Source organism: Lampetra fluviatilis, chromosome 70, assembly GCF_964198595.1.
Source record: "Lampetra fluviatilis chromosome 70, kcLamFluv1.1, whole genome shotgun sequence".
Taxonomy (NCBI): Eukaryota; Metazoa; Chordata; class Hyperoartia; order Petromyzontiformes; family Petromyzontidae; genus Lampetra; species Lampetra fluviatilis.
In genome coordinates, this window is record NC_136344.1 from 1325187 (window position 1) to 1343076 (window position 17890).

The window sequence follows — 17890 nt, forward strand, 5'->3', positions numbered from 1 at the left end:
CGCAGAGACCCGCAGAGACCCGCAGAGACCCGCAGAGACCCGCAGAAACCCAAACTAATGCAAAAAAATCCACTCGATCGTCACGGAGAGTGGGAGAGAGTGAGACACGCAAACTCCAAATATACAGCAGCAGGTGTCAGGAGTCTGGATCGAACCCACGCACTCCTGTACACCGAGCGAGGTAGTTAACATCTCATAGCCACTGTGATGATGATGATGAGAGAAAGACACAAACTTTAAATATACAGCAGCAGTTGTCAGGGGTTGGGATCGAACCCACGCGCTCCTGCACACGGGGCGAGGTAGTTAACATCTCATAGCCACCATGACAGCTTCCCCTATTTAATGCACGGGCATAATGACTTTAAACCCCCCGCCAAATCTCCTACGCATTTCACAAGTAGTACTAATCGCATATCTGCATTTCCCATAAATATGCTAAATTCCTCTTGATATGCAAATTATTTTGTCAAAGCTTAAATAGACGCTCCAAGCCTGGGGTTTGTCATTCAGACTCTGTTTTCTCGACAGACCTGTTCTCCACCTGAGGACGGCTGCTTGCGTTGTGGCCGAAACGTCGTGAGAATTGTATTTTATTAAGTTTTATTTTTATTATTTTATTACTTCCCTTCTACGTGATGACTTTACCGAAAGAACCAAGAAGATGAATCCCTGCTGCAGTCACGAAAGCTTTACATCGAAATTGCACAGTAAAGTAATTGTATTTTTTCCATTCACTATACAGCCAGATGAAATGACAAATCGCTAAGCTTAGACACCCGGTGGTTCGTAAGAGTCGACGGCGGTATAGTACTACAGCAATAGAGCAAGTGCAGAATCACCGAAACGGAATTGATGGCTCGAAAGCGTTTAGCGAGGGGCCCCGTAGCTGCTTCATGTGGAGCTACTTTTGCTACCGGGATAATCCGGCACCGCCGCCGTGAGATTACTCGTCACCGCGGACGGCGCGGGGAGACGCCGTTGTAGCAGGAGGGGGCGCTGAGAGCGACGTGGGTCTGTTTGGCCAAAGCCCCGAAATAGTTTTGAGAATTTGTTTTTTGTGGTGTGCGTTGGTGTGTGTGGGGTGGGGGGTGGTTGATGGGGAGGATGAGGTGGGGGGAGGAGAGGGGAGGATGATGATGGGGAGGAGGGATGAGGAGGGAGGGATGAGGAGGGAGGGATGAGGAGGGAGGGATGAGGAGGGAGGGATGAGGAGGGAGGGATGAGGAGGGAGGGATGAGGAGGGAGGGATGAGGAGGGAGGGATGAGGAGGGAGGGATGAGGAGGGAGGGATGAGGAGGGAGGGATGAGGAGGGAGGGATGAGGAGGGAGGGATGAGGAGGGAGGGATGAGGAGGGAGGGATGAGGAGGGAGGGATGAGGAGGGAGGGATGAGGAGGGAGGGATGAGGAGGGAGGGATGAGGAGGGAGGGATGAGGAGGGAGGGATGAGGAGGGAGGGATGAGGAGGGAGGGATGAGGAGGGAGGGATGAGGAGGGAGGGATGAGGAGGGAGGGATGAGGAGGGAGGGATGAGGAGGGAGGGATGAGGAGGGAGGGATGAGGAGGGAGGGATGAGGAGGGAGGGATGAGGAGGGATGAGGAGGGAGGGTCGGAGGGGATGATTTAATCAGAGAGGAGGAAGAGGAGTAAGCGGCTGCTGCGATGATTTAACTTGCGTGTGTGTGTGTGCTCGCGATGTAACTCTGTGTGTTCGCTCACGATATAACGTGTGTGTGTGTGTGCTCGCGATGTAACTCGCGCGTCTGTGTGTGTGTGGTGTGTGTGCTCGCGATGTAACGCGTGTGTGTGTGTGCGTGTGTGTGTGCGCGCTCACGATGTAACGTGTGTGTGTGCTCGCGATGTAACGTGTGTGTGTGTGGTGTGCGCGCTCGCGATGTAACGCGTGTGTGTGTGTGCGTGTGTGTGTGTGCGCGCTCACGATGTAACGTGTGTGTGTGCTCGCGATGTAACGTGTGTGTGTGCGTGTGTGTGCGATGTAACGCGTGTGTGTGTGGTCACGATATAACGTGTGTGTGTGTGTGCGCGCTCGCGATGTAACGCGTGTGTGTGCGTGTGTGTGTGTGTTCGCTCGCGATGTAACGTGTGTGTGTGCGTGTGTGTGTGTGTTCGCTCGCGATGTAACGTGTGTGTGTGCGCGCGTGTCTCCTCCCCCTCTCCGTGCTGTGCGTGGCTGGACACCAGCGGGCGTCATTGGTAAACACCCAACCCACCCCTGCCCCCCCCACTCGCCCCCCCCCCCCTGCTCCCCCCACACCTCTCCCAGCCTCCCTCCCCTCCCCTGCCCACATCGTGCCCACATCGCTCCTTTAACCGAATTGTTTTTTATTTTGTCCGGGTGCAAGGCTGCCCCCCCCCACACTGAGCTTCTGTGTGGTAGCGCTTTGTTCAGGAAGCGTCCTGGGCCAACACAAATGGGAAACGCTTGATATCATCATCATCATCACGTGGAGATTTGTAGCCGCAGTCGAATACTCTCCACGTACATAGGCCCACACTCATTGAGACCCACACCAAAACTAAGCTTTTATTTGACCAGGTAAAGCTCTGACTGAGCTTGGTAGTAAAATAGTTTAGTATGGGTCTCGATGAGCGTGGGCCTGTATACGTTTGGAGTATTTAGCTGCTGCTATGAATGTTCACGGGACGACGACGATGATGATGATGTTAGCAGGCACTCTGTTGAGCTGCTATCAGAGGTCGCAAACGGGTTTTGATTCCTTACCCGTACCCGGCCGCACCAGGGTCGCAAACGGCTACCCGTAACCTACCCGATACCCGGCTACCCGTACCCGGCCGGGTATCGGGTAGGGTACGGGTACGGGTACCCGATTCCGACCTCTGGGATGAAGCCACGTTGCAGGCGCGGGTGGGTTGATTCTAGGAACTTGAATTGTGAGAAGAGACGAGACGTTGGGAAATGAGTGACAAACGGTGACTCACCAGTGACTTGCGGCCTACCCGTACCCGGCCGCACCAGGGTCGCAAACGGGTACCCGTACCCGTACCCGGCCGGGTACGGGTAGCTGGGTATCGGGTAGGGTACGGGTATCGGGTAGGGTATGGGTATCGGGTTGGGTACGGGTATCGGGTAGGGTACGGGTATCGGGTAGGGTACGGGTATCGGGTAGGGTACGGGTATCGGGTAGGGTACGGGTATCGGGTAGGGTACGGGTATCGGGTAGGGTACGGGTATCGGGTTGGGTACGGGTAGGGTACGGGTATCGGGTTGGGTACGGGTATCGGGTACGGGTATCGGGTTGGGTACGGGTATCGGGTACGGGTATCGGGTAGGGTATGGGTATCAGGTTGGGTACGGGTATCGGGTAGGGTACGGGTATGGGGTACCCGATTGCGACCTCTGGCTGCTTTCCATTCGTGGTGCCCAGATCGCTTCTGAACGAAGAGCTACCACACAGCCAACTCAGCGGGGCCCTTAAACCTGGTCAAATAAAAAATTGCTGAGCTCCGTCAGTGATTGCTGCATATCGCGGCTACCCTCCTGTCCCAACTGTGGGGTGGGTGGGTGGGTGGTTGGCGGAGGGAGACGTTGGCTCTGTGCGTGGTCTCGGGCGTCGGGGGAGCGGCGGTGCAGCGGTTAGCGTGCGGCGGTGCGCTACCGACCCCGGCGTACGAACCGAGTTCGATTCCCCGCTCACGGCCACCGACAACACCGCCGACGGCGATTTTATCCGAGCCGCTCCTGAACCGAACCGGCCTTCCCTAGGTCGACTCGGCCTCAAATGAGTTACTCGGTGCGGCGGCGTGTAGTAAACATCGCCACTGGGGAGACAAAGGCGGCCGGGCGTGGTGCTGGCCACCCACCCCCTCGTGTGCCACAGCGCCAGTAGCCTTCATAGGTGCTGCTGCTGCTATTCGCTGCTAACAGCCCCTTGCCCCAGCAGTCTGTTACAGGCTACACGGGGGATCTTGGTAGAGGGGAACTTTTGTCAGCCGGTGGTGGTGGTTATGGCGGTTACGGTGGTTATGGTGGCAGCGATGGTTATGGTGATAGTGGTGTAGGTATGGCAGTCGTGGTGGTGTTACGGTGCTTGTCATGGTTGTTATGGTGGTCGTGGTGGTGTTATGGTGGTTGTAGTGGTTAAGGTGGTAGTGGTGGTTATGTTAGTTATGGTGGTTTGGTGGTTATGGTGCTGGTGGCTGGGCGGTGGTGCGGTAAATTCGCCATGGCTTTGTCTCGGCATGCGGCTGTGGGCTTGGTGGTGGTGAGTGTTGGTGAGTGAGCCCTGGTGGTAGTGGTGGTGAGTGGGGCGTGGTGAAGAGGGTGGACGGTGGTGAGCGGATTGGTGAGGCTGGTGAGCGACACCTTCAAGCTGTGCTCCTCTCTGCCCCCCCCCCCCCCGCTCTGTGTGGTGCAGTTGAAAACGGCGAGCATTGTGACTTCAACGTGCTGCGCAACATGCTCATCAGGTGAGCGCTGTCGCTGTGTGTGTGTGTCACGCTGTGTGTGTGTGTCACGCTGTGTGTGTGTGTGTCACGCTGTGTGTGTGTGTCACGCTGTGTGTGTGTGTGTCACGCTGTGTGTGTGTGTCACGCTGTGTGTGTGTGTGTGTCACGCTGTGTGTGTGTCACGCTGTGTGTGTGTGTGTCACGCTGTGTGTGTGTGTCACGCTGTGTGTGTGTGTGTCACGCTGTGTGTGTGTGTGTCACGCTGTGTGTGTGTGTGTCACGCTGTGTGTGTGTGTGTGTGTCACGCTGTCGCTGTGTGTGTGTGTCACGCTGTGTGTGTGTGTGTCACGCTGTGTGTGTGTGTCACGCTGTGTGTGTGTGTCACGCTGTGTGTGTGTGTGTCACGCTGTGTGTGTGTGTCACGCTGTGTGTGTGTGTGTCACGCTGTGTGTGTGTGTCACGCTGTGTGTGTGTGTGTCACGCTGTGTGTGTGTGTCACGCTGTGTGTGTGTGTGTGTGTGTCACGCTGTGTGTGTGTGTCACGCTGTGTGTGTGTGTGTCACGCTGTGTGTGTGTGTGTGTGTCACGCTGTGCGTGTGTGTCACGCTGTGCGTGTGTGTCATGCTGTGTGTGTGTGTGTCACGCTGTGTGTGTGTGTCACGCTGTGTGTGTGTGTGTGTGTGTCACGCTGTGTGTGTGTGTCACGCTGTGTGTGTGTGTCACGCTGTGTGTGTGTGTGTGTGTCACGCTGTGTGTGTGTGTGTGTCACGCTGTGTGTGTGTGTGTGTCACGCTGTGTGTGTGTGTGTCACGCTGTGTGTGTGTGTGTGTCACGCTGTGTGTGTGTGTGTGTCACGCTGTGTGTGTGTGTGTCACGCTGTGTGTGTGTGTGTGTCACGCTGTGTGTGTGTGTGTCACGCTGTGTGTGTGTGTGTGTCACGCTGTGTGTGTGTGTCACGCTGTGTGTGTGTGTGTCACGCTGTGTGTGTGTGTGTGTGTCACGCTGTGTGTGTGTGTCACGCTGTGTGTGTGTGTGTCACGCTGTGTGTGTGTGTGTGTCACGCTGTGTGTGTGTGTGTCACGCTGTGTGTGTGTGTGTCACGCTGTGTGTGTGTGTGTCACGCTGTGTGTGTGTGTGTCACGCTGTGTGTGTGTGTGTCACGCTGTGTGTGTGTCACGCTGTGTGTGTGTCACGCTGTGCGTGTCACGCTGTGTGTGTGTGTCACGCTGTGTGTGTGTGTGTCACGCTGTGTGTGTGTGTCACGCTGTGTGTGTGTGTGTCACGCTGTGTGTGTGTGTGTCACGCTGTGTGTGTGTGTGTCACGCTGTGTGTGTGTGTCACGCTGTGTGTGTGTGTGTCACGCTGTGTGTGTGTGTGTCACGCTGTGTGTGTGTGTCACGCTGTGTGTGTGTGTGTCACGCTGTGTGTGTGTGTGTCACGCTGTGTGTGTGTGTGTCACGCTGTGTGTGTGTGTGTCACGCTGTGTGTGTGTGTCACGCTGTGTGTGTGTGTTTCACGCTGTGTGTGTGTGTGTGTCACGCTGTGTGTGTGTGTCACGCTGTGTGTGTGTGTCACGCTGTGTGTGTGTGTCACGCTGTGTGTGTGTGTCACGCTGTGTGTGTGTGTCACGCTGTGTGTGTGTGTGTCACGCTGTGTGTGTGTGTGTCACGCTGTGTGTGTGTGTGTCACGCTGTGTGTGTGTGTCACGCTGTGTGTGTGTGTGTCACGCTGTGTGTGTGTGTGTCACGCTGTGTGTGTGTGTGTCACGCTGTGTGTGTGTGTGTCACGCTGTGTGTGTGTGTCACGCTGTGTGTGTGTGTGTCACGCTGTGTGTGTGTGTGTCACGCTGTGTGTGTGTGTCACGCTGTGTGTGTGTGTGTCACGCTGTGTGTGTGTGTGTCACGCTGTGTGTGTGTGTGTCACGCTGTGTGTGTGTGTCACGCTGTGTGTGTGTGTGTCACGCTGTGTGTGTGTCACGCTGTGTGTGTGTGTGTGTGTCACGCTGTGTGTGTGTGTCACGCTGTGTGTGTGTGTGTCACGCTGTGTGTGTGTGTCACGCTGTGTGTGTGTGTGTCACGCTGTGTGTGTGTGTCACGCTGTGTGTGTGTGTGTGTCACGCTGTGTGTGTGTGTGTCACGCTGTGTGTGTGTGTGTCACGCTGTGTGTGTGTGTGTCACGCTGTGTGTGTGTCACGCTGTGTGTGTGTGTCACGCTGTGTGTGTGTGTGTCACGCTGTGTGTGTGTGTCACGCTGTGTGTGTGTGTCACGCTGTGTGTGTGTGTCACGCTGTGTGTGTGTGTGTCACGCTGTGTGTGTGTGTCACGCTGTGTGTGTGTGTGTGTCACGCTGTGTGTGTGTGTGTCACGCTGTGTGTGTGTGTGTCACGCTGTGTGTGTGTGTCACGCTGTGTGTGTGTCACGCTGTGTGTGTGTGTCACGCTGTGTGTGTGTGTGTCACGCTGTGTGTGTGTGTGTCACGCTGTGTGTGTGTGTGTCACGCTGTGTGTGTGTGTGTGTGTCACGCTGTGTGTGTGTGTGTGTCACGCTGTGTGTGTGTGTGTGTCACGCTGTGTGTGTGTGTGTGTCACGCTGTGTGTGTGTGTGTCACGCTGTGTGTGTGTGTCACGCTGTGTGTGTGTGTGTGTGTGTCACGCTGTGTGTGTGTGTGTGTGTCACGCTGTGTGTGTGTGTGTCACGCTGTGTGTGTGTGTGTGTGTCACGCTGTGTGTGTGTGTCACGCTGTGTGTGTGTGTGTCACGCTGTGTGTGTGTGTGTGTGTCACGCTGTGTGTGTGTGTGTCACGCTGTGTGTGTGTGTGTCACGCTGTGTGTGTGTGTGTCACGCTGTGTGTGTGTGTGTCACGCTGTGTGTGTGTGTGTGTGTCACGCTGTGTGTGTGTGTGTCACGCTGTGTGTGTGTGTGTCACGCTGTGTGTGTGTGTCACGCTGTGTGTGTGTGTGTCACGCTGTGTGTGTGTGTGTCACGCTGTGTGTGTGTGTGTCACGCTGTGTGTGTGTGTGTCACGCTGTGTGTGTGTGTGTGTCACGCTGTGTGTGTGTGTGTCGCTGTGTGTGTGTGTCACGCTGTGTGTGTGTGTCACGCTGTGTGTGTGTGTGTGTCACGCTGTGTGTGTGTGTGTGTGTCACGCTGTGTGTGTGTGTGTGTCACGCTGTGTGTGTGTGTGTCACGCTGTGTGTGTGTCACGCTGTGTGTGTGTGTCACGCTGTGTGTGTGTGTCACGCTGTGTGTGTGTGTGTGTCACGCTGTGTGTGTGTGTGTGTGTGTCACGCTGTGTGTGTGTGTGTGTGTCACGCTGTGTGTGTGTGTGTCACGCTGTGTGTGTGTCACGCTGTGTGTGTGTGTCACGCTGTGTGTGTGTGTCACGCTGTGTGTGTGTGTGTCACGCTGTGTGTGTGTGTGTGTCACGCTGTGTGTGTGTGTGTCACGCTGTGTGTGTGTGTGTCACGCTGTGTGTGTCGTGTGTGTGTGTCACGCTGTGTGTGTGTGTCACGCTGTGTGTGTGTGTCACGCTGTGTGTGTGTGTGTCACGCTGTGTGTGTGTGTGTGTCACGCTGTGTGTGTGTGTGTCACGCTGTGTGTGTGTGTGTCACGCTGTGTGTGTGTGTGTGTCACGCTGTGTGTGTGTGGTGTGTCACGCTGTGTGTGTGTGTGTCACGCTGTGTGTGTGTGTGTGTCACGCTGTGTGTGTGTGTCACGCTGTGTGTGTGTGTGTCACGCTGTGTGTGTGTGTGTCACGCTGTGTGTGTGTGTGTCACGCTGTGTGTGTGTGTCACGCTGTGTGTGTGTGTGTGTCACGCTGTGTGTGTGTGTGTCACGCTGTGTGTGTGTGTGTGTCACGCTGTGTGTGTGTGTCACGCTGTGTGTGTGTGTGTCACGCTGTGTGTGTGTGTGTGTCACGCTGTGTGTGTGTCGTGTGTGTGTGTGTCACGCTGTGTGTGTGTGTGTGTCACGCTGTGTGTGTGTGTGTCACGCTGTGTGTGTGTGTGTCACGCTGTGTGTGTGTGTCACGCTGTGTGTGTGTGTGTCACGCTGTGTGTGTGTGTGTCACGCTGTGTGTGTGTGTGTGTCACGCTGTGTGTGTGTGTCACGCTGTGTGTGTGTGTGTCACGCTGTGTGTGTGTGTGTCACGCTGTGTGTGTGTGTGTCACGCTGTGTGTGTGTGTCACGCTGTGTGTGTGTGTGTGTCACGCTGTGTGTGTGTCACGCTGTGTGTGTGTGTGTTCACGCTGTGTGTGTGTGTGTGTCACGCTGTGTGATGTGTGTGTCACGCTGTGTGTGTGTGTGTGTGTCACGCTGTGTGTGTGTGTCACGCTGTGTGTGTGTGTCACGCTGTGTGTGTGTGTGTCACGCTGTGTGTGTGTGTGTCACGCTGTGTGTGTGTGTCACGCTGTGTGTGTGTGTCACGCTGTGTGTGTGTGTGTGTCACGCTGTGTGTGTTGTGTCACGCTGTGTGTGTGTGTGTCACGCTGTGTGTGTGTGTGTGTCACGCTGTGTGTGTGTGTCACGCTGTGTGTGTGTGTGTGTCACGCTGTGTGTGTGTGTGTGTCACGCTGTGTGTGTGTGTCACGCTGTGTGTGTGTGTGTCACGCTGTGTGTGTGTGTGTCACGCTGTGTGTGTGTGTCACGCTGTGTGTGTGTGTGTCACGCTGTGTGTGTGTGTGTCACGCTGTGTGTGTGTGTGTCACGCTGTGTGTGTGTGTGTCACGCTGTGTGTGTGTGTGTCACGCTGTGTGTGTGTGTGTCACGCTGTGTGTGTGTGTGTGTCACGCTGTGTGTGTGTGTCACGCTGTGTGTGTGTGTGTGTCACGCTGTGTGTGTGTGTCACGCTGTGTGTGTGTGTGTGTCACGCTGTGTGTGTGTGTGTCACGCTGTGTGTGTGTGTCACGCTGTGTGTGTGTGTCACGCTGTGTGTGTGTGTGTGTCACGCTGTGTGTGTGTGTCACGCTGTGTGTGTGTGTGTCACGCTGTGTGTGTGTGTGTCACGCTGTGTGTGTGTGTCACGCTGTGTGTGTGTGTGTGTCACGCTGTGTGTGTTGTGTCACGCTGTGTGTGTGTGTGTCACGCTGTGTGTGTGTGTGTCACGCTGTGTGTGTGTGTGTCACGCTGTGTGTGTGTGTGTCACGCTGTGTGTGTGTGTCACGCTGTGTGTGTGTGTGTGTCACGCTGTGTGTGTGTGTGTCACGCTGTGTTGTGTGTGTGTCACGCTGTGTGTTGTGTGTGTGTCACGCTGTGTGTGTGTGTGTCACGCTGTGTGTGTGTGTGTCACGCTGTTGTGTGTGTGTCACGCTGTGTGTGTGTGTGTCACGCTGTGTGTGTGTGTGTGTGTGTGTCACGCTGTGTGTGTGTGTGTCACGCTGTGTGTGTGTGTGTCACGCTGTGTGTGTGTGTCACGCTGTGTGTGTGTGTGTCACGCTGTGTGTGTGTGTGTCACGCTGTTGTGTGTGTGTCACGCTGTGTGTGTGTGTGTCACGCTGTGTGTGTGTGTCACGCTGTGTGTGTGTCACGCTGTGTGTGTGTGTCACGCTGTGTGTGTGTGTCACGCTGTGTGTGTGTGTCACGCTGTGTGTGTGTGTCACGCTGTGTGTGTGTGTCACGCTGTGTGTGTGTCACGCTGTGTGTGTCACGCTGTGTGTGTGTGTGTCACGCTGTGTGTGTGTGTCCGCTGTGTGTGTGTGTGTCACGCTGTGTGTGTGTGTCACGCTGTGTGTGTGTGTCACGCTGTGTGTGTGTGTCACGCTGTGTGTGTGTGTCACGCTGTGTGTGTGTGTGTCACGCTGTGTGTGTGTGTGTCACGCTGTGTGTGTTGTGTGTCACGCTGTGTGTGTGTGTCACGCTGTGTGTGTGTGTGTGTCACGCTGTGTGTGTGTGTCACGCTGTGTGTGTGTGTGTCACGCTGTTGTGTGTGTGTCACGCTGTGTGTGTGTGTGTGTCACGCTGTGTGTGTGTGTCACGCTGTGTGTGTGTGTCACGCTGTGTGTGTGTGTGTCACGCTGTGTGTGTGTGTGTGTCACGCTGTGTGTGTGTGTGTCACGCTGTGTGTGTGTGTCACGCTGTGTGTGTGTGTCACGCTGTGTGTGTGTGTCACGCTGTGTGTGTGTGTGTCACGCTGTGTGTGTGTGTCACGCTGTGTGTGTGTGTCACGCTGTGTGTGTGTGTCACGCTGTGTGTGTGTGTCACGCTGTGTGTGTGTGTCACGCTGTGTGTGTGTGTCACGCTGTGTGTGTGTGTCACGCTGTGTGTGTGTGTCACGCTGTGTGTGTGTGTCACGCTGTGTGTGTGTGTCACGCTGTGTGTGTGTGTCACGCTGTGTGTGTGTGTGTCACGCTGTGTGTGTGTGTCACGCTGTGTGTGTGTGTCACGCTGTGTGTGTGTGTCACGCTGTGTGTGTGTGTGTCACGCTGTGTGTGTGTGTCACGCTGTGTGTGTGTGTCACGCCGTGTGTGTGTGTCACGCCGTGTGTGTGTGTCACGCCGTGTGTGTGTGTCACGCCGTGTGTGTGTGTCACGCCGTGTGTGTGTGTCACGCCGTGTGTGTGTGTGTCACGCCGTGTGTGTGTGTCACGCCGTGTGTGTGTGTGTCACGCCGTGTGTGTGTGTCACGCGTGTGTGTGTGTCACGCGTGTGTGTGTGTCACGCCGTGTGTGTGTGTCACGCCGTGTGTGTGTGTCACGCCGTGTGTGTGTGTCACGCCGTGTGTGTGTGTCACGCCGTGTGTGTGTGTGTCACGCCGTGTGTGTGTGTCACGCCGTGTGTGTGTGTCACGCGTGTGTGTGTGTGTCACGCCGTGTGTGTGTGTCACGCCGTGTGTGTGTGTCACGCCGTGTGTGTGTGTCACGCCGTGTGTGTGTGTGTCACGCCGTGTGTGTGTGTCACGCCGTGTGTGTGTGTCACTGTGTGTGCGCTGTCACGCTGTGTGTGTGTGTCACGCTGTGTGTGTGTGTGTCACGCTGTGTGTGTGTGTGTGTCACGCTGTGTGTGTGTGTGTCACGCTGTGTGTGTGTGTGTGTCACGCTGTGTGCGTGTGTGTGTCACCTGTGTGTGCGCTGTCACGCTGTGTGTGTGTGTGTCACGCTGTGTGTGTGTGTGTGTCACGCTGTGTGTGTGTGTCACGCTGTGTGTGTGTGTCACGCTGTGTGTGTGTGTGTCACGCTGTGTGTGTGTGTGTCACTGTGTGCGTGTGTGTGTGTGTCACCTGTGTGTGCGCTGTCACGCTGTGTGCGTGTGTGTGTCACGCTGTGTGCGTGTGTGTGTCACGCTGTGTGCGTGTGTGTGTCACGCTGTGTGCGTGTGTGTGTCACCTGTGTGTGCGCTGTCACGCTGTACTCTCACTCGCTGTGCTGTCACGACCGTGGTGATGGTGGTGCTGGCCGTTGTAGTGGTGGCTGTGGTGATGGCGGCGATGATGGTGGCGATGATGGTGATGGCTGTGGTTATGATGGTTATGGTGGTGATGGTGGCCGCGGGTGGTGACGGCGGTGGTGGTGGTGACGGTGGTTGCCGTGAGCAGGACCCACATGCAGGACCTGAAGGACGTCACCAACAACGTTCACTACGAGAACTTCCGCAGCCGCCAGTTGGCGTCCGTCGCCTGTAACTCCTCCGACAACAACAAGGGCAGAGGACAGCTCTCCAAGTGAGGGGGGGGGTGGTGACGGGGGGGGGGGGGTGCTGTTGTGACACTGACACGCTGACAGTGACACACAGTGACGCACTGACAGTGACACACTGACAGTGACACACTGACAGTGACACACAGTGACGCACTGACAGTGACACACTGACAGTGACACACAGTGACGCACTGACAGTGACACACTGACAGTGACACACTGACAGTGACACACAGTGACACGCTGACAGTGACACGCTGGCAGTGACACGCTGACAGTGACGCGAATGCCCGGCCCTCCTCCCGCGTGTTGACAGTGACACACAGTGACGCACTGACAGTGACACACTGACAGTGACACACTGACAGTGACACACAGTGACACGCTGACAGTGACACGCTGGCAGTGACACGCTGACAGTGACGCGAATGCCCGGCCCTCCTCCCGCGTGTGCCAGCCGGAGCCCCATGGAGCAGATGGAGGAGGAGCGGCGAGCTCACGAGCACAAGATGAGGAAGATGGAGCTCGAGATGGAGCACGTGTTCGCCGCTCAAGGTCGAGGAGAAGCTGCAGAAGCTCAGGGACTCGGAGGGCGACGTCAGTGGACGCACAGCGCACACACACGCAACGCACGCACATGCATGCACACACACACGCACAGACACACACACGCACGCACACACATATGCACATACACACACGCATGCACGCGCACACACACATGCACGCGCACACACACATGCACGCACGCGCACACATGCAAGCGCACATGCGCAGACATGCACGCACACACGCACACACACGTGCACACACACGTGCACGCACACGTGCACACTCACGTGCACACATTCACGTGCACACACACGCACGGGCGTCATGATCGGTTGCATTGCGGTTACGGTTGTGTTGCAGTTGCAGCCGTTTCAACCTCTCTCCCACCTCCCCAACACCACCCACCACCTCACTCACACCACCACCACACCACCCCCCCCATCGTCTCCCACCCACCACCTCCCCAACACCACCCACCACCTCACTCACACCACCACCCCCCCACCACCACTCCCCCGCTCCCTGCCCCCACCTCCACCACCACCCCCCCACCGGTCTCCCACCCACCACCCCCCCAACACCACCCACCCCACACCACTCCCCTCCTCCCACCCACCACCACCCCCCCACCGTCTCCCACCCACCCACCCACCACCCCCCCACAGCTGCATCGTCGTCACGAGCAGATGCGCAAGAACATGGAGGCGCAGAGCCGCGAGCTGGAGGACCGCCGTCGCCACTTTGAGGAGGAGAAGGCGGCGTGGGAGAGCCAGATGCACCTGCTGGAGCAGCAGCAGCGGGCCGAGGGCACGCGGTAAACACGCCCCTGGGGGGGGGTGGGGGGGGGTGGGGGGGGGTGGGGGGGGTGGTGGGGGGGGGGGGCACTGGTCGCGCCTTGTCCAGATCGCCATCTACGGAAGGAACTTCTTCCTCTTCATTCTCTTACTCCCTCTGCTCCCTCCTCCCTCTGCTCCCCTCCCTCCCCTCCCTCCTCCCTTCTTCTCTTTCTCTGTGTGTGTGTGCCCGCTCTCTCTCTGTGTGTGTGTGTGCCCTGTGTTGTGTGTGTGTGTGCCCGCTCTCTCTCTGTGTGTGTGTGTGCCCTGTGTTGTGTGTGTGTGTGCCCGCTCTCTCTGTGTGTGTGTGTGTGCCCGCTCTCTCTGTGTGTGTGTGTGTGCCCGCTCTCTCTCTGTGTGTGTGTGTGCCCTGTGTTGTGTGTGTGTGTGCCCGCCTCTCTCTCTGTGTGTGTGTGTGCCCTGTGTTGTGTGTGTGTGTGCCCGCTCTCTCTGGGTGTGTGTGTGTGTGCCCGCTCTGTGTGTGTGTGTGTGTGCCCTGTGTTGTGTGTGTGTGTGTGCCCGCTCTCTCTGTGTGTGTGTGTGCCCGCTCTCTCTGTGTGTGTGTGCCCTGTGTTGTGTGTGTGTGTGCCCGCTCTCTGTGTGTGTGTGTGTGCCCTGTGTTGTGTGTGTGTGTGCCCGCTCTCTCTCTGTGTGTGTGTGTGCCCGCTCTCTCTGGGTGTGTGTGTGTGTGTGTGCCCGCTCTCTCTGTGTGTGTGTGCCCTGTGTTGTGTGTGTGTGTGCCCGCTCTCTCTCTCTGTGTGTGTGTGTGTGCCCTGTGTTGTGTGTGTGTGTGCCCTGTGTTGTGTGTGTGTGTGCCCGCGCTCTCTGTGTGTGTGTGTGCCCGCTCTCTGTGTGTGTGTGTGCCCTGTGTTGTGTTGTGTGTGTGCCCTGTGTTGTGTGTGTGTGTGCCCGCGCTCTCTGTGTGTGTGTGTGCCCGCTCTCTGTGTGTGTGTGTGCCCTGTGTTGTGTGTGTGTGTGCCCTGTGTTGTGTGTGTGTGTGCCCGCGCTCTCTGTGTGTGTGTGTGCCCGCTCTCTCTGTGTGTGTGTGTGTGTGTGCCCTGTGTTGTGTGTGTGTGTGCCCGCTCTCTCTCTGTGTGTGTGTGTGTGCCCTGTGTTGTGTGTGTGTGTGTGCCCGCTCTCTCTCTGTGTGTGTGTGTGTGTGCCCCGCTCTCTCTGGGTGTGTGTGTGTGTGCCCTGTGTTGTGTGTGTGTGTGCCCGCTCTCTCTGTGTGTGTGTGCCCTGTGTTGTGTGTGTGTGTGCCCGCTCTCTCTGTGTGTGTGTGTGTGCCCTGTGTTGTGTGTGTGTGTGCCCGCTCTCTGTGTGTGTGTGTGTGCCCTGTGTTGTGTGTGTGTGTGCCCGCTCTCTGTGTGTGTGTGTGCCCTGTGTTGTGTGTGTGTGTGCCCGCTCTCTGTGTGTGTGTGTGTGCCCTGTGTTGTGTGTGTGTGTGTGTGCCCGCTCTCTGTGTGTGTGTGTGCCCTGTGTTGTGTGTGTGTGTGTGTGCCCGCTCTCTGTGTGTGTGTGCCCTGTGTTGTGTGTGTGTGTGCCCGCTCTCTGTGTGTGTGTGTGCCCTGTGTTGTGTGTGTGTGCCCGCTCTCTGTGTGTGTGTGTGTGCCCTGTGTTGTGTGTGTGTGTGCCCGCTCTCTGTGTGTGTGTGTGTGCCCTGTGTTGTGTGTGTGTGTGCCCGCTCTCTGTGTGTGTGTGTGCCCTGTGTTGTGTGTGTGTGTGCCCGCTCTCTGTGTGTGTGTGTGCCCTGTGTTGTGTGTGTGTGTGCCCGCTCTCTGTGTGTGTGTGTGTGTGCCCTGTGTTGTGTTGTGTGTGTGTGTGTCCGCTCTCTCTGTGTGTGTGTGTGTGTGCCCTGTGTTGTGTTGTGTGTGTGTGTGCCCGCTCTCTCTGTGTGTGTGTGTGTGTGTGCCCTGTGTTGTGTGTGTGTGTGCCCGCGCTCTCTGTGTGTGTGTGTGCCCGCTCTCTGTGTGTGTGCCCTGTGTTGTGTGTGTGTGTGCCCGCTCTCTCTGTGTGTGTGTGTGCCCGCTCTCTCTCTGTGTGTGTGCCCTGTGTGTGTGTGTGTGCCCGCTCTCTCTCTGTGAGTGTGTGTGTGCCCGCTCTCTAACCTCTGTGTGTGTGTGTGTGTGCCCTCTCTCTCTGTGAGTGTGTGTGTGTGTGCCCGCTCTCTCTGTGTGTGTGTGTGCCCGCTCTCTCTCTGTGTGTGTGCCCTGTGTGTGTGTGTGTGCCCGCTCTCTCTCTGTGAGTGTGTGTGTGTGCCTGCTCTCTAACCTCTGTGTGTGTGTGCCCGCTCTCTCTGTGTGTGTGTGCCCTGTGTGTGTGTGTGCTCTCTCTCTCTGTGCGTGTCGCAGGACTCTGGAGAGAAACAAAAAGAAGAACAAGATTTTCTAGACTCCCCCGCACGGTCGCCCGGCGACGTCTCCCGGCTCGACTCTCCCTGCCGCTGTCCCTCTCATCGTCGCCACCACCACCACCCCCCACCACCCCTCCCCTCAATCTCTCATCACTCAGTACCCCGCACCTCGTCCCTCTCATTACCTGCGTGCGTGCGCACGTGCACGTGCGTGCGTGCACGTGCGTGCGTGCACGGTGAACTTTTTTGGCACCACCGCATGCATCCAACCGTGCTAATCGGGGGAAGGGCAACAAACTATGGGTCTCTGTGTGAGTCTGTGGGTCTCTGTGTGAGTCTGTGGGTCTCTGTGTGTGAGTCTGTGTCTTGTATGAGTCTGTGTCTTGTGTGAGAAGCCTGTGGGTCTCTGTGCGAGTCTGTGGGTCTCTGTTGTGTGAGTCTGTGGGTCTCTGTGTGCATCTGTGGGTCTCTGCTGTGCGAGTCTGTGGGTCTCTGCTGTGAGTATGTGGGTCTCTGTGTGAGTCTGTGGGTCTCTGCTGTGCGAGTCTGTGGGTCTCTGCTGTGCGAGTTTGTGGGTCTCTGCTGTGCGAGTCTGTGGGTCTCTGCTGTGCGAGTCTGTGGGTCTCTGCTGTGCGAGTCTGTGGGTCTCTGCTGTGCGAGTCTGTGGGTCTCTGCTGTGCGAGTCTGTGGGTCTCTGCTGTGCGAGTCTGTGGGTCTCTGCTGTGTGAGTCTGTGGGTCTCTGCTGTGTGAGTCTGTGGGTCTCTGCTGTGTGAGTCTGTGTCTCTGTGTGAGTCTCGATGTATGTTGAACTTCTTTTGCGCCGTACATGGCCAACCGCGCAAATCGGAGGTGCGGGCGGGGGAAGGATAACAAACTACACGACAACAACAACAACAACAAAAAGCAGTTCTAAACAAATGAATTAGTCAATGTAGATGATGACGACGACGATGATTTACAAGTGCATCATAGCTCCCAGTGGCTTCCCGCTATCGTCAGGGGAAGAGCGTTCCAGACGGCCACAGAAGCAGCGCAGCCTGAAAGCGCCGAGCGGTGACCACCAGCTTTGTTTGACGGCTCCCTCCCATCCCCCCCCCCCCTCTCATCCCTTCCCTCCCTCTCATCCCCCCCTTCTCATCCCCCCTCCCTCTCATCCCCCCCCCCTCTCACCCCCCCCCCTCATTCCCCCCACCCTCTCATCCCCCCCCTCTCATCCCCCCCTCTCATCCCTCTCTCTCATCCCCCCCCCTCTCATTCCCCCCACCCTCTCATCCCCCCCACCCTCTCATCCCCCCCCCCTCTCATCCCCCCCCTCATCCCCCCCTCTCATCCCTCCCTCTCACCCCCCCCCCTCTCATCCCCCCCCTCTCACCCCCCCTCTCATCCCCCCCTCTCACCCCCCCTCTCTCATCCCTCCTCATCCCTATCTCCCCTCCCATCCCTCTCATCCCTCCCATCCTTCCTCTCTCATCCCCCCCCTCACTCAGTAACTCTCCCCACCGCCACCATCATAACCCCCCCCCCTCCATTCCCCCTTCAATCGACCGTGGCCGCTAGTGCAGCCTATGGAGCGCTGTTTGGCCAAAGTGACTCTTTAACTGTAAATTGTAGTAGTGGTGGTGGTGGTTGTTGTTATCGGTGTGTGTGGTGTGTGTGTGTACGTATTGTTTGTTTCGCTGTAGACTTGAAGTGTTACTGCAGGGCGGTAGGCCGCTCCTCGCACGAGAAGGGAACGCGACGCTCGCCCAAACATTGAAGCCATAGGCGGTCTGTGCTTTTGTGGCACGCACGCACGTACACACACAGGCACGGACACACACACACGGGCACACACCATACACACACAGGCACACACAGGCACGCACGTACACACAAGGGCATGGACACACACACACGGGCACACACAGGCACGCACGTACATACACACAGGCACGCACAGGCACGGACACACACGCATACACACACAGACACACGTACACACACAGGCATACACACAGGCACGCACATACACACACAGGCATGGACACACACGCACATACACATACACACACAGGCATGGACACACGCAGGCACGCATGCATGTACACACACGC

The 17890-nt window shown here is 57.1% G+C and overlaps 1 protein-coding gene across 1 annotated transcript in view; it reads left to right on the forward strand.

Moving 5' to 3' along the window:
- LOC144952897 (septin-7-like) overlaps positions 1–16940 on the forward strand; it is a 31385-nt gene extending 14445 nt beyond the window's left edge. Inside the window, 6 exon segments of the mRNA XM_078883376.1 lie at positions 4399–4450; positions 11956–12081; positions 12516–12603; positions 12605–12655; positions 13276–13424; positions 15795–16940. Coding sequence (XP_078739502.1) covers positions 4399–4450; positions 11956–12081; positions 12516–12603; positions 12605–12655; positions 13276–13424; positions 15795–15834 — 506 coding nt within the window. The 3' untranslated portion in view covers positions 15835–16940.
- The last annotated feature ends 950 nt before the right edge of the window (positions 16941–17890 follow it).